Consider the following 16,181-nt stretch of genomic DNA (forward strand, 5'->3'; position numbering starts at 1 on the left):
AGGGAGAGACGGCATCCATCGTGTGAGCATCAGCTGCGGGATGAAGAAGGCAGAGGCCAGTCTCCCCGAGAGCTCGCACAGAGAGAGCAAGATCGGAGGCAAGGTCTCCCACAACAGACGGAAGTCAGATATGACTATGGAAGGTGCCGGCCATCTCGTGAGCCTCAAGTATGGGAAGATGGGGAGAGAGAGGATGTGTCACGCGAGACGGAACTGCAAGAGGTGAGTTCACGTGGTCTTGGACGACGCGTGGCTGAGGAGCGCCGTGATCAGTCACGCGACCGGGAACCAGTAGTTGGCTATGACGAACACCACCGATTCCCCAGAGATAGCGAGAGGAGATCTCAGTCACGTGATCCAGAGCGTGAGCAGAGAAGGCTGCAGATACGGGAGCCCGAACGCAGAGCGAGATCTCAAACTCACGTTCCTGAATATAGAGAAGGTGGAAGAGGAAGACAGCAGAGAACTGAATCCCAATCAAGGGAGGCTGAGCGTCAAACAGACCAGGCACGTGAACAGGATGCAACAGAAGGTGGAAGGAGGAGGCTTCAGGGACGTGAACCAGCACAAGGACGGGATGTTCAAGGAGGAGAGCTGGATTATGAATCTGAATTCCTGGAAAGGGAATCCAGAAAAGGTGAGAGGCGGAGGCTTCAGGCAGCCCCAAGACAGGATGTCCAAAGCAGACAGCAGTATTATGAACCTGAACCCCTGGAAAGGGAAGGTGAGCAGAGGCAGATTCAGCAACGTGAACCAGAGGATGGTCAAAGACGACAGCAGATTCAGCAACATGAGCTAGCACCGAGAGAGGGCGGCCAGAGCAGACGGCAATATTATGAACTGGAGCCCCTGGAAAGAGAAGGTGAACAGAGGAGGATTCAGCAACGTGAGTCAGCACCGAGAGAGGGCGGCCAGGGAAGGCAGCAATACTATGAACGTGAACCCCTGGAAAGAGAAGGTGAGCAGAGGCAGATACAGCAACGTGAACCTGAGGATGGCCAAAGACGACAGCAGTATTATGAGCCTGAAGCCCTAGAAAGGGAATCCAGAGAAGACGAGAGGTGGCAGCTTCAGGAACGTGGACAGGCACCAATAGAGGATGGCCAGGGAAGACAGCAGAATTATCAACGTGAGCCTCTGGAACGGGTACCAAGAGAAAGTGAGCGGAGGCAGATTCAGCAACGTGAGCCAGCACCGAGAGAGGGTGGCCAGGGAAGGCAGCAGTATTATGAATGTGAACCCCTGGAAAGAGAAGGTGAGCAGAGGCAGAGTCAGCAACGCAAACCAGAGGATGGTCAAACAAGATGGCAGTATTATGAGCCTGAAGCCCTAGAAAGGGAATCCAGACAAGGCGAGAGGCAGCAGCTTCAGGAACGTGAACCAGCCCCAAGAGAGGGGGGCCAGGGAAGACAGCAGAATTATCAGCGTGAGCCCTTTGAAGGGGGGAGTGAAAGGAGCAGGCCCCAGTTATGTCAGCTTGAACCCAGAGAAGGTGGGAGGAGGAGTGAAAGCTGCTGACCACCATAAAGGTGCAGAATCTTGGAGTTTACTCCAAGAAAACAAGCAGGACCCCCATCCCACCCACTGGATAGGCAGACCTATAGGCAGATTCTGGAATCCTCCAAACAAAACCGTGACCCAACCCACAAAATACCCCCTCAACTTTCAACAGGCCCAACTCAGAAAGAGACCCGGGAGCACCGAAGAACAGAGCAAGAGCCAACTCACCGACCTACTCAGGGGCCTCAGGGAACAGAGAAGGGTCACTCCCCACACCAGCCAAGGGAACCTCAAATCCTAGTCGGGGGCTCAGACCACCAGCACAGACCAGTGTTTTCTATTTGTGAACCGCCTAGAGCCGTCTGGGTGAGGCAGCATAAAAATATAATAAATAAAATAAACACACACCAGAGCGAGAGCAAATTCCAAGAACAGAGCGCAACTCAACCGTCAGCCCAGCGACACCACGTGGTTGTTGAAGAAGCCCACACCGCCACTGATGTCATCCACGAACCGGCCCCAAGTTGCTTCTGGTGAACATCTCGATGGAAGTTCCTGCCCTGCGTAAAACCACGTGATGCGAGAACCGAATCCCACTCCAGTTAAGACTGAAGCGGGGTCAGTACTTGGAGGTTTCTTCTTTGCATAGACTAGTTTAAATAGATGCTGTTTCCCCTCTCCTGTCTCTGCTTCCAAAATAAAGAAGATTGCAATGATACGCATGTGGTGTCGTGTCTTTGGTTTGTACAGAGAAATCCTTTTATGGCTAAGACGTATGAAGCTGCCTATTGGAGGCCAAGGCTGAGTTGAGCTATTTCAGGGGCTTCGAAAAGTCTTGGGCAAGGGGTCTCTCTTGGGGGTCTCTCTCTGCCTTGGATTTTATCAGCTGGAGATTCAAGCTAGGGCCTTCTAATTCTGAATGCCAAACGTAAGCTGCGTCCAGCGGGCTATGGGCCCCCCGCTAAAAAGGAGAAGCTACTGTATCCAGAAACAGAACGCCAGTTTACGGAATGCAGTACCCTCTACTCCAGGCCTGCTCAACTTAGGCCCCCCAGATGTTTTTGGACTACAACTCCCGTAATTCTCAGCCACAGAAGCCAATAGCCAGGGATTATGGGAATTGTAGGCCAACATCTGCAGGAGGGCCGAAGTTGAGCAGGCCTGCTTTACTCTGACTGCAGTCTCTCCCCAAGAACATAAGAACAGCCCTGCTGGATCAGGCCCAAGAATGCCCATCTAGCCCAGCATCCTGTTTCACACGGTGTCCCACCATATGCCTCTGGGGGTAGCCCACAGGCAAGAAGTATGTGTGTGCCCTCTCTCCTGCTGCTGCTCTCCTGCAACTGGGATTCAGAGGCATCTTGCCTCTGAGGCGGGAGGTGGCCTCTAGCCCTCAGACTAGTAGCCACTGATAGACCTGCCCTCCATGTATGCGTTTAAATCCCTCCTAAGGCTTTTGCCTGCTTACTTGGCAAAGAGGCACCTTTTAATGTGGCGATTCTCTTTATTTAGCAGGGGGGGAGTAACTGGCCCTCTCCACCTCCAGCACAGGACCTCCAGTGACTGTTGCTGGTGTCTTAGCTTATGTTCCTTTTAGATTGTGATGGATAGGGGGCCATCTTATGTATTTGTTATTTCTCTGTGTAAACCACCCTGAGCCATTTTTTGGAAGGGAATGAATGGATGAATGAATGAATGAATGAATGCCAAGCTGGTTATCCCAGATCTTTGGGACTGGATAGGCCAGGGAGACTGAACCTGAACATAAGAAAAGGCCCTTCTGGATCAGATCAAAGGATCCATCTAGTCCCTGCTTCACGCAGCGGCTGACCAGCTGCACCTGGGAAGCCTGCAAGTGGGGTAAGGAGGGCTACTGCCCCCTCTTGCTGGTGTCCCCTAGCGCCTGGTGCTCAGGGGCATGCCCCCAATGCTTGGAGATGGCACAGACTGAACTGTCTGCTCTCCCACTGAGCAGCAGCCCCATCCCCAGTACAGGAGCCTGCCTTAGACCGAGTCAGACCCTTGGTCCATCTAGCTCAGTCTTGCCTACACTGACTGGCAGCAGCTTCTCCAGGGTTTCAAGCAGAAGCCTCTCCCAGCCCTACCTGGAGATGCTGCCAGGGATCAAAACGGAGACCTCTCGCACGTCCCGCCCCTGAGCCAAAAGCCCCCTCAGAGGGCTTGTCTAGCGGGGCCCGTCTGGCCGGGCTCAAAATACTGCGCCCCTGATCGCCCACAGCACTTTCCTTACGATGAACGGATGAAGATTTGGGGATTTATTGAGTTCATGCAAAGAGTGACCGGGGCTAAGTGACAGACAGACAGGCACTAGAAATGGGTAAAATCATGCATAGTAGGCAAAGCAGAGGGAGATCTTTTTCTCCCCAGTACCAGAATTCAGGATCACCAAAGGGGGTTCCTTCCCCAGGGATCATCACAGGGGCCCTCAGGACAACAGCCAGCAGCAAGACCAGAGAGCAGGGATGAAAGCACTGGAATGTTTAAAAAGCTTTAAACCTAGGAGCCCTACCCTGGAAAGTCCCATTGCTCAGAAAGGCAGGAACCTAGGAAACTGCCATATACTGAGCCAGACCCCTTGGTCCATCTAGCTCAGTATTGTCTACACAGACTGGCAGCAGCTTCTCCAAGGTTGCAGGCAGGAGTCTCTCTCTCAGCCCTATCTTGGAGATGCTGCCAGGGAGGGAATGTGGAACCTTCTACTCTTCTCAGAGTGGTCCCATACAATGCTCACACATGTAGCCTCCCATCCAAATGCAAACCAGGGCAGACCCTGCTTAGCAAAGGGGACAATTCATGCTGGCTCCCACAAGACTAGGTCTCCTCAGCAGGCAGCAGATACCAAAAAGGAGCGACGGAAGAAACCAACTCTCGATCTCCTGTGCGGAAAGCTAAGGCGAGAGAATACTCACTGTGAAAACTGGATGATGGCAGAATTTTTGAGCCCTCAGGAAAAGGCGAGAAATGAAAGAGAACCATGCTACTTCAGTCATGTGTCGCCAGGTCTGCTGGTTATCTCCTGCACACTTTTGATACCTGGAAAGGAAGGGGATGGTGTCAGTGCTTTGACTAACAGAGAACTGGCTAATCGAGACGTGCAATTAAGCAAGCGTAGGAGTGATAACTCCTCAAGGCTGACCCGGACCAGATCCCATGATTTTACCAGCTGACATACTTGGCCATCTACCTTATAACAAGTTGTGCAAGAATCCTCTTGTGTGAACTGCAAGAATTGTGCAAACACAGTTTCCCAAGGCAGCCCATCACACAACTGCGCCTGAGCAATCCTTGTGTTTTGTGCAAGACAGGTCTTCCACCACAGCGCAACCTTATGTTACACGGCAGATGGAACGTTGCGTTGTGGGATGGCCCATATATGTGGGTGCACCATCGTGTTACGTCTTCCTCCATGCCTCTGCCTCAATATCTTACACTATTATGGAAACCTGCGAGAGTTTTACGAGGGGTAGGAAGGGACGGGGAATGGGACACAACAGGAAGGGGTAGGAAGTGGCAAGGGGAAGGAAAAAGGGACAGGAAAGGAATATAACAGGAAGGGGTATAAAGGGACAGTAGGAAAGGGACACAACTGGAAAAGGTAGAAAGGAACGGGGAAAGGAAAAAGGGACAGGGAAAGGAACACAACAGGAAGAGGTAGGAAGGGATGGGGGAAGGAAAAAGGGACGGGGTGGAAGGGACGGGGAAAGAGACACAACTGGAAAAGGTAGGGAGGGACAGGGGGAAAGGGATACATCAGAAAAGGGTATGAAGGGACAGGGTGGGGGAAAGACATGAGGGGTTCTGCCTGGCCTCTCCTAAAAGCTTCCCCCACCCCCCGCTCAATAACCCTGACACTTGCCTTTCTTGGAGCAGAATCTGGAATTACAGAAAGGTCAGTTGTGCACCTGCCCATGTTCAAAATATGGTCAAGGTGACATCCATATACTGTCTGCATTCGGGGCGACCCAGTGAGCTTGTGGCAGAGTGAACCTTGAACCAGTGCCTTTTGGTTCATGGTCCAGCCTCCTTGTTATTGATGGTGGTAGCGGTAGAAAAAATAGTAGCAGCAGAGCCCTACTGCTTGCTTGTGGGCTTCCCGGAGGCATCTGGTAGGGCCCCTGTGTGAAACAGGATGCTGGACTAGATGGGCCTCCTTGGGCCTGATCCAGCAGGGCTGTTCTTAGGTTCTAGTGCAGGGATTCTCAACATTGGGTCCCCAGATGCTGTTGGACTTCAACTCCCATAATCCCCAGCCCCAGTGGCCTTTGTTTGGGGTTTATGGGAGTTGAAGTCCAAGAACTGGGAGCCCAGCGTTGAGAATCCCTGTTCTAGTGTATAGTGGGGAGGGGGCTGCAGCTCACTGGTAGAGTATTCGCTTTGCAAGCAGAAGATCCCAGGTTCAATCCCTGGCAGCATCTCCAGGTAAGGTTGGAAAAGGCCTGTTGGAAACCTTGGAGAGCTGCTGGTCAGTGTAGACCAGGGATTCTCAGCGTTGGGCCCCCAGATCATGTTATTGGACTTCAACTCCCATAACCCCCAGCCAAAGGCCACTGAGGCTGGGGATTATGGGAGTTGAAGTCCAATAACACCTGAGGACCCAAGTTTGAGAATCCCTGCACCAGAGCCATGGATCACAGTGTAAATTCTTCAGTGACAGTGCAGGGAATTTAAGTTCAGAGATCTAGACTGGGCCATCCACAGGCAGGCTCCGCTAAACCTGACCAGGTTACTTCAGAGAAAGCCCCCCCATATGCACACACACACTTTGGGTTGACATTCAAGGCCCCTTGGTGTGAAGGTTTTGACTTATGGGGAGAGGCCTCTCTAGTTTGTTAGCTGATAGGCTGTTACAGCCTCGAGTGCCAGGAAGTGGTCATCTTCTTGCTGGGAACTAGGACCCATGTTACTTGCTTCCCCTATATCTCTCCCTCACACACCCACCCACCCACCCCAGCTTTTCTGGACCTTTCTAAAAACTGCCTGGAGCATCCCACTTCTTCCATGACTTTGCCAGGAAATTTAGGACCAACAGAAGGAAGGACTTCTTCACACAGCACATCAATCGTCTACGGAATTCTTGGCCACTAGCTTGGACGGCTTTAAAAGGGGCTGTGACAAACTCATGGAAGACAGGTCTCTAACTGGCTATTAGCCACAAGGCCACCTCCAGCCTCAGAGGCAAGGATCCACACACCGGCCCTGGCAGCATCTCCAAGAGAGGGCTGAGAGAGAGAGAGAGAGAGAGACTCCTGCTTGTAGCCTTGGAGAAGCCGCTGCCAGTCTGGGTAGACAATCTTGAGCGAGATGGACCAGGAGGTCTGACACGGCAGAAGGCAGCTTTCTATATTCCAGGGGAGCAACAGCGAGAGAGGGGTCATGACTTCATCTCCTGCCTGGGGGCTTCCCAGAGGCATTTGGCAGGCCAGTGTGGGAAACAGGGTGCTGGACTTCATAGACCCGATGCAGCAGGGCTGTTCTTATGTCCGAGACACGATTCCCATCAGACCTTTTTTCCCCTTTTGCAAAACAGCTCTACCGTTTCAGCCCAGCCCTCGTATTTGAGAAATTACAGGTGTTTTTGCTAAGACTAAGGAACTTTCTCATGGCGGGGGGGGGGGGGGGGAAATACCCCCTTTTAAGACGAGTTGCTGCTCCAGCCAAAATGTGGCTGTCCCCATGTCCTCTGCGGAAGACTCAAAGCAACACAGGAACCACACATGAGGTTTTATTCCTTCCCCAAATAGGCCTTTATTTCAGCAAATCTCTTTTCAAGGACCACAGACAAGGGAACAGACAGCCAGTCTGTAAGGGGCTAATCGCTCCTTGTTCTGTCTGCACCAGGTCTAGACAAGAAGAGTGGCTCGCTAGTCCAGCAAAGTCATCTCTTGATTAATTAATTAAATTAAAATCAATTAATCACTTGATAGGTGTGTCTCTAGGCAGTGTACACAACACAAATATACAACAGCCAAAAAACAAAACAAAAAACCATTCACAGAATAAAACGTTCACACAATTTCATGGGATTAACACAATTTTAAACAGTTTAAAATTAATTTCAGTTTAAAGCCCGAGAGAACAGGTGTGCCTTGGCACGCCATGATTATCCATCATGATAGTTCGATATTTTATATACTGCTCTTTAACAAGAGGAGGTTATACAGGAAAAGGAATCAGAAAATCCCGTCCCCAAAGGGCTCACACAAAGCAAACACCAGAGATAGCCACTGGACTGAACAGCAACAGTTCCTCTTTCCCTGTTCCTGAATAGAGAGAATTGCTCTTCCCCTCTAATCCAAGACACACCCCACCCCCCTTGGAAACTGCCACATCCCGCAATTAGCAGGGCAGAATACCACATTAATAAGAGCCGTGCAGGGAATGCCCCTCCCACTCCCCCATATTTACTTTATTTTTTTTAAATAGAATAGGTTTTATAGATATCCAGTGTTTGATATTTCTTTCTAACTTATCCTTTATATCTCTTATAAGAATATTGTTTGAATTATTTGTATACTTGTATTCTCTTATTTTTGAAAGTCGTTTTTAATATAAATATATAGGCCTTACTTTTACTTTTCTCTTGTTAATGGCAATTTTTTTTAATAGAAGAGGTTCTTTTCTACTTTTATCTGTACTTAGGAAATGTAAGGTTGCTTCTTTTATTCAATTACCAAATTATTTGCGGTGAGAAGGGAGGGAAGAGGTTGTTGTTTCTCTCCTTTTTCCAATGTTGATGACAATATGTAATGTTAGATCTCTCTTGTATTCTGGACATTTTTGATGTATCTTTCCTTTATTCATTATATAATTTAAAGAAATATTTATTTTTTAAAATGCTTCCCAGTAAGTTGATGGAACAAAAATACTGTCGTTTCCTATGCTGAAGTTACCTCCCTCTCCTTGACCTCTGCCAACCGATAATTGCAGTCCGGGTCAGTTCGGACATAAAGCAGAGGCTCAAATCCTTGTTTATTTTGGAAATTTGGCAGTGGGGTGGAATACGTGCATTCTGAAGGCTCAGGGACACCACCTGAAGCCAGAACTCAACCCTGGCGCTGTGCTATATCCCAAATGATCCTGTCGTTCTTTGCCTCTGCTTGCAGAGGGAGGAAGGAGTATGATTCTAAGAACGAGTAAGCACAGAAGGATTTCAGGAGAGTCTGTCCTCACGTGCAAACTCATTGAACAGGACAGCATGTAAACAAACCCATATGGATACTACATTGGCAAGAATACTAGTTTGGCTTTTCTGAGGCTAGAACCTTCTAGAAGAATGCGTCCTCTTCAGCAGGCAGTAAGGGTTGGAAGAACTTCCCCACAATTGTCATTTGGAATACATGGCACACACTTTGTGAGTGAGTGAGTGTGGCTGAGCAACATCCATTAGAAAAAGTGGAGTTTCCGATATAGAAGGTGCATGTTGGACGTTTCCCTTAGCTCCTTCGGAGCATTCTTGCAGAAGAATCCTTTTCACTCTTGTAATGCAATTCCATTAACTTAAATTACACTCAAATACCAATATACAAATCCACTTAATATATTACTTTTTTTTTAGGTTTTTCCTCTACACATAGCAAAATCTAGGCGAAACTTCTCCTTTAAGTACCACGGCCAACTTCTTCTCCATTCCGGAAGGGCCTGAATCAGGTTGAGCAGGTTTTTGTTTTTAAAAGTTCAAATAATTTGTTCAGGAAGAACTGGCTGTTCTGTACGCTCATAGAGATATACATATGAGAAGCATCTTCTTGGTTCTTAGTGTCCTTCCAAAAGGCAGAAATTGGGTCAATCCTCCTGAAAAAGGCCTGTTTCTGAAGGAGATGAGAGGGCTTGTCAACCATACAGTGGGAGATGATGTATGTATCCCTCAGACATTGCAGAGAACCCTTGGCTTGGGTCAACCATGGTCAGCTTAGCAATAGTCAACTACACCCTGCCACCTGACCTGAAACATAATATGTCAGAGAGGCTAGGCCTCCACAATACAAGCCAAAATATAGTACTGCTCAGTCTGTGTAACAAAAAACTAGCCCCAGGCCAATATCAGCTGGTCTAGGAAAGAGGCACACTGGGGTTCAAAATGGGTAAAAGGGAATGCTCCTTTGTCAAGGCATGCAAATCACAAGAGCGACTCAATCGTTTCGCAGTTCGTGGTCCCCAAAAGACGAGGCACCCAAGCAAGGCATATGGCTTTGTTCAAAAGAACCCAGGAGAAATTCTGGGTCCTTCAGGCGAACTCCGGAGGGTTACGTGGAACTGGCTGGCGGCTGGGGGAGCTTCTTCGATTCCAGTTTAATGAACAGAGCTAAAAACCAAGGGAAGGGGGAAAGAGGTCAACAGGTGAGGTTCAATTTGGATATGCATAGAGGCCCAGTTTGAGGGGAGACACTGAAGTCAGTAGCTGAGCCAAGCTGGCCAACAGATATCTCCAGGAATCCTTGCAGGAAATAAACTCCTCATTGAACCACTGAAGAACAGGATGGACTTATTTAATGCAGTGCCGAGTTGACAAAAGCAAAGCAGCAAAATAAATACATAGGAATAAATTGAGCCGGCATCTAGATATAATTTTTCTTTTAAAAAAGAGCGTGCATAGAACAATACGTAGGAATTTCAAGAAAAAAAACACCAATGCATTATTCTGTGGGCCAACACATGCTCCTGCCTATGAATGTAGAACGTTTTTCCTGTCTTGATCAGAAATGCTTTAAGACCTTGTTTTCAGACAGACTGTGACAGAGTTTTCACAGACGTGAGCTGTGAAGAGAATTTTGTTTTGTGTCTGGCTTCACCGAATATTTAGCCAGTGCTGTTCCTGAACCTGTAATCGGCCCCACGTTGTAGGAACAGGAGCAGGACAGGCAACAAAAACATAAGAGGCTACCTTATCCCACGTCAGACCATTGCTTCAGCTACACTGGCTGAAACCCTCCAAAGTATTTTTCAGTGCTGCTGGCCTGAGATCCTTTCCAGTGGAGAGGCCAGGAATTGAACCCGGGACCTTCCGCTTCTAGTGATGAGATCTGAATCTGGGACCTCGTCCTTTAAAGCCCCAGCCAACAGTGGTGTCCCAGAACAGCAAGCTAAAAAGCAGCCTCTCTCCAAGCAACTGCAATCTTGGCAACTCCACAGTGGGTGCGTCTTTGCTGCCCCCTAGTGGAGGGAGGATGCAAACTCATATGCTCCTGCACACTGTTAGAGCAGGGCTCATAGGTGGACAGAGCTGGTCCTAACTTCCTGCCCCCTCTTTTCTCCCCTGCCCCATTCTCACCCAATTGTCAATATGAGCGAGAGCTCAGACTGTTTGAGCAAGAACTCAGGATCTGATGTTCTTCCTTTCACCATCCTCCTCCTCCTCCAAACATGTTTTTCTTTTGGAGGTTTCCCCGCCACAAACGTTTACAAGGGCAATTGGCAAACAGAACACACAAATGACAAACAAATATAAAACAATTACTAAACAGCATAACAACCCACAGAATGACCAGGTAGCTATAAACAATTTCAAGATTATTTGAATGGGTTGGTTGGAGCAAAGGCAAACCATTTCTGGTCACCAAAGTATCTCAAGAGTTCTATTTAAACACAAACACAAACACACACACACACTGACTCACTCTCTCTCTCTCTCTCTACAATGGGCATAGGTTTTAGGAACCCAAGTTGGATTTAAGTTTTTATTTTTTTTTTACTACTAAAGCACCATTAACAAAATGTTCTCTGTCGAACCTTACCATGGATTTCGGACTACCACACAGGTGAACAGATTTGTTAAGCAGGGTTCCACACAGTTCCTGAACAGGGATTAGCAACTGGGCTAAGCAAGCACGAATTGTCCCCTTAGCTAAGCAGGGTATGCCCTGGTTGCATATGAATGGGAGACTTTGATGTGTGAGCACTGGAAGATTATATTCCCCTCAAGGGGATGGAGCCACTCTGGGAAGAGCAGAAGGTTCCAAGTTCCCTCCCTGGCAGCATCTCCAAGGCAGGGCTAAGAGAGAGATTCCTGCCTGCAACCTTGGAGAAGCTGCTGCCAGTCTGTGAAGACAATACTGAACTAGATAGACCAATGGTTTGACTCAGTATATGGCAGCTTCCTATGTTCCTAAGCCTTCAGCAGGGCTGTTCCGAGTCCAAAGAAGAGACTAAAGGGGCAGTCAAACACATGATGAAGCTGCTTTCTACCGAGTCAGACCATTGATCCACCTAGCTCAGAGTTGTCTCCACCAACTAGCAGCTGCCCTGCAGGCAGGATTATTTCCCAGTCCTATCTGGAGCTGTTGCCAGGGATTGAACCTAGAACCTTCTGCATGAAAAGGAAAGACTCTCCTATTGAGCTAGGGACCTCCCTCAAAAAGGAATTGGCCCTTGATTCTCAGGCCTGTGAACCTGGTCTGCGAGAGGCCTCCCTGCACGCCTAGGATGCCAGCCCTTCAAGAGCACTGCTGGGGTCTCTGGAGCACAGATCGCGGTGGCCAAACCTTGAACTATCAAGGGCAGGCATCTACAGATCCACTTGCCAGTGGCAAGCGCCCCGAGCCCTCTAGTGAGCAGGACACACAACATAACAGATCTCCTCCCCAGAGGTCCCGTTTCCACTGACATCTTGGAGAAGGTCGGAAGCAGCAGGAATCCTTTCTGAGCGGTTGGAGAGGCCTCCCCCGTTGCTTAACATCTCCAGATCCCAGGGCAAATGACAGAAGGCCTGCTTCTTTTCCTCAGCCCTCTGCCTGAGTGCCAGAAAAGGATTCGAGGGGAGAGGAGGGGATTGGTGGCAACTACAAATAATGCTTGGCTGGCGAGAAGAGCCTCTATTTGTGGATCCCTGATCAAGGGGGGGCTCGTATGTGTCAGCACAGAATATACAGACATGACTGGGTGACGTTTACCTGTAGCCTCTGCATGAAGGGTCTGCCCGTCAGTGCCCCGCACCTGGCCGGACACAAGCACCTTCCGCCCCTCTATGCTCTCCAGTTTGCAGTCCACCAGGACCACCGAGCGCAGTGGGACCGGACTGGAAGAGGAAAGACCTGCTTGTCAGTATTGCCGGCCTGCCAGCTGAAGATCCACCTGCCTCCTCTTATTTAAACCCTTTGACATCCTGCCCCTCCGGCACAAGGCGGCTCAGGGGCGGCTTGCAGACTATAATCACAACAAAACATACAATTAAAAAGAATAAATATACACAAGCAGCAAAGTGGTAGGACACAGGAGGCAAGGAACTGGAATCCCCATGAAAGCCAAGATAAAACCCAGAGACTGGAGGTAGACAGCAGGTCGAAATGCTTGGGGGGGCGGGGCGCTGGTTTAGGTCTTTAGAAGATTCCCAACCAGTGTTCTCTCTAACAGGGATTCCCGGATGTTGTTGACTACAACTTCCAGAACCCCCAAGCAAAAGCCACGGCAGCTGAGGATTCTGGGAGTTGTAGTCAACAACCTCTGGGAATCCCTGTGAGAGGGAAGACTGCTCCCAACTGGCATTAGCAGATGCTCCCTGCTAACTGGGCAAAGAGCCCCCTTTCAAAGAGATGATTCTCTTTTTATTTAGCAAGGGGAGAGCAACTGGCCCTATCCATCCCTGGCCCAGCATCCCTCCAGGGCTTGTCGACGGTGTCCAAACACCGGTGTGCAAACACTCCTAAACTCTTCACGGGCCAGCTCAAATCCCAGTTCCAGCTTCACAAGGCACAAGGGGGAACCTCTTACCTCCGATAGTTGATATTTAGGTTTGCTGTCATCACCTTGCCAACAATAGTGATGGCGCAGCCCCCGAGAGTGCTGTCGAGAATGGTGGCGATGGAACCGCCGTGCGCAAGCCTGGGAAGCCGGAAGAGAGAGAAAGGTATGAGGCAGACAGAAAGGAAGACAACCGTGTAGAAACAACCCACAATCCCGGGGGGACGCCATGAGGCTGGGACTTTTAAATCAGCGCTTGGAAGGAATGAGAGAGAGAGAGAGAGGATTTTCTCAGCAGAGGGGCCCAACTTAGCTAACTCCCTGCCTCATCAGGTCTCGCTTACTTGCATCCAAGATCCAGGGTCTGTGCAAACCAAAAGTGAAGAGGAGAGCTGGTCTTGTGGTCGCAAGCATGGCTTGCCCCCTTAGCTAAGCAGGGTCTGCCCTGGTTGCATATGAATGGGAGACTTGATGTGTGAGCACTGGAAGATATTCCCCTTAAGGGATGGAGCCGCTCTGGGAAAAGCAGAAGGTTTCAAGTTCCCTCCCTGGCAGCATCTCCAGGATAGGGCTGAGAGAGACGCCTGCCTGCAACCTTGGAGAAGCCGCTGCCAGTCTGGGCAGACAATACTGAGCTAGATAGACCAAGGGTCTGACTCAGTATATGGCAGCTTCCTATGAAACCATGTTTTGTTTTTTTTAAACAAGGCCTTTCCTGGATTTTTCCAAGCTGGATTTTCCTGGCGGTCATCCACTGAAGCTAAGTTCTGGGAAATTCGGGACCGACAAAAGGAAGGACTTCTTCACGCAACATGTAGTTAAACTATAGAATTCACTGCCACCGGTTGTGATGATGGGGATTAGACACATTCATGGACATTCACCGACAGCTACAAGCCTGGATAGCTGTATATTCCAGACAGAATCAGAGGGGGCATGCCCCTGAGGTGAGGGGGCAGTTGCCCTCTTCTCTCTCTCCCCCTAACTTGTGGGCTTCGCGGATGCACCAGGGTGGCCACTGCAAGAAGCAGGATACTGGACTGGATGGGCCTCGGCCTGATCCAGTAGGACCTTTCTTATGTTCTTACCCTGGAGGTCCCTCCAGGTAAGGACCTAGCTGGAAAACAGACACCATCCGTTTCTCCAGCGGGTTCACAAACATCACGTATTCAAAGCCCACGCCTTCAGTATCAAAGTTTCTGAGGAAGAGACGGGTGTTTACTTCCTTGGACTCTTTCCTTTTCTTCCCTGGGGAGGAGAGGGGAAGAAAAAAAATAAATGACAGCAACAGAGATTCCTGGCTTCAGCACCCGATTCCCTCGCACAATAGTTACATAATTATTAATCACAATAATTAACCTGATCGCACAGAGGAATGAAACTGACACTGTCAACTCACCATCTAAAGCAGGGATTCTCAACGTTGGGTCCCCAGATGTTTTTGGACTTAGGAACATAGGAAGCTGCCATATACTGAGTCAAACCATTGGTCTATCTAGCTCAGTATTGTCTTCACAGACTGGCAGCGGCTTCTCCAAGGTTGCAGGCAGGAATCTCTCGCAGCCCTGTCTTGGAGATCCTGCCAGGGAGGAAACCTGGAACCTTCTGCTCTTCCCAGAGAGGCTTCATCCCCTGAGGGGAATATCTTGCAGTGCTCACACTTCTAGTCTCCCATCCATATGCAACCAGGGCAGATCCTGCTTAGCTATGGGGACAAGTCATGCTTGCTACCACAAGACCAGCTCTCCTGCCTTCAACTTCAACTGTTATTGGATTTCAACTCCCATAATCCCCACCCAAAGGCCATTGGGGCTAGGGATTATGGGAGTTGAAGTCCACTAACATCTTGGGACCCAACTTTGAGAATCCCTGAAAAAGGAAGGAGTACAAGAGAGCGACACAGCTTAATGGTGAAGCACGTGTTCTGCATGCAGAAGGTCGACGCTTCTCTCGTTTCAGGGATCTCAAGTACTAAAGTTGGGAAAGACCTTCTTTCTGAGGCCTCGGACAGCTGCTGCCAGCCCGAGTAGGCAGCGCTGGGCAAGACAGGCCAATGGTCCAAGCTCAGTATAAAGCAGCTTCATGTGTTACTGGGGAAGGCTCGTCACTTTTTTGTTTAAAAGCAAGAATTGTGTTTTGTTTAACAAACAAGATTTAAGAAGGTCATGTTGTCTCTCTTACTCCCACATCTTCTCCAGAGAGAGAGAGAGAGAGAGAGAGAGAATATATTAAAATAGTAAACACAGCCAATAGCAACAGAGGGCCCACAACTTAATGGTAGCATACGTGCTTCGCATGTGTAATTGCAGATACGAGGTAGTTAGTAGGTATAGACAGGAGGAAAAGGTCATCCAAAAGGATCAGCAGATGACACCTGGGGTGACTTGCTAACAATATTCCCTCTAATGGGGATTACCAGCTGTTGACTACAACGCCCATAATCCTGCTAACTTGGCATAGAGGCACCTTTTAATGTGGTGATTCTCTTTATTTAGCAGGGGGAGAGTAACTGGCCCTCTCCACCCCCAGCACAGTACCTCCAGTGACTGTTGCTGGTGTCTATCTTATGTTTCTTTTTAGATTGTGAGCCCTTTGGGGACAGGGAGCCATCTTATTTGTTTGTTATTTCTCTGTGTAAACCTCCCTGAGCCATTTTTGGAAGGGTGGTACAGAAATCGAATAAATAATAATAATAATCCCCAAGCAAAAGCCACTGCAGCTGGGGATTCTGGGAGTTTTAGTCCACAACAGCTGGGAATCCCAGTTAGAGGGAACACTGCTTGCTCCTAGACCCTGGGCCTAAGTAAATAAATGGTATTTATATTCTGCTCTTCCACCAAAGAACCCCGAGCAGTTTACATAGTTGTATTTATCCTAACCACCACCCTTCACTTATTATAGTTGCAACATAGAAAACCCCCAATTAAAAATAAGTTCTGTTCCTTTTAGAAAATGAAACATTTTAATTTCCTTCACCCTGAATCCAT

At 49.0% G+C, this 16,181-nt stretch overlaps 1 protein-coding gene across 7 annotated transcripts in view; it reads right to left on the minus strand.

Annotated features, from left to right (window-relative positions):
- The window catches only part of LOC128337527 (acyl-coenzyme A thioesterase THEM4-like), a 46,457-nt gene that overhangs the window by 23,316 nt on the left and 6,960 nt on the right, over positions 1-16,181 (minus strand). For 4 of the 7 annotated variants that reach the window (XM_053278625.1, XM_053278628.1, XM_053278627.1 and 1 more), the window contains 4 exons: positions 14,283-14,442; positions 13,225-13,335; positions 12,408-12,532; positions 7,242-9,823 (listed from right to left, as the gene is read on the minus strand). In XM_053278625.1, the coding sequence (XP_053134600.1) occupies positions 9,765-9,823; positions 12,408-12,532; positions 13,225-13,335; positions 14,283-14,442 (455 nt within the window). In that variant the 3' untranslated portion in view covers positions 7,242-9,764. Of the gene's footprint in view, positions 1-4,430; positions 4,555-7,241; positions 9,824-12,407; positions 12,533-13,224; positions 13,336-14,282; positions 14,443-16,181 lie in introns of those variants that run through there. The other 3 variants (XR_008312303.1, XR_008312304.1, XM_053278624.1) reach the window with 2 other exon arrangements.

The sequence above is a fragment of the Hemicordylus capensis genome, chromosome 14 (genome assembly GCF_027244095.1).
Source record: "Hemicordylus capensis ecotype Gifberg chromosome 14, rHemCap1.1.pri, whole genome shotgun sequence".
Lineage (NCBI taxonomy): Eukaryota > Metazoa > Chordata > Lepidosauria > Squamata > Cordylidae > Hemicordylus > Hemicordylus capensis.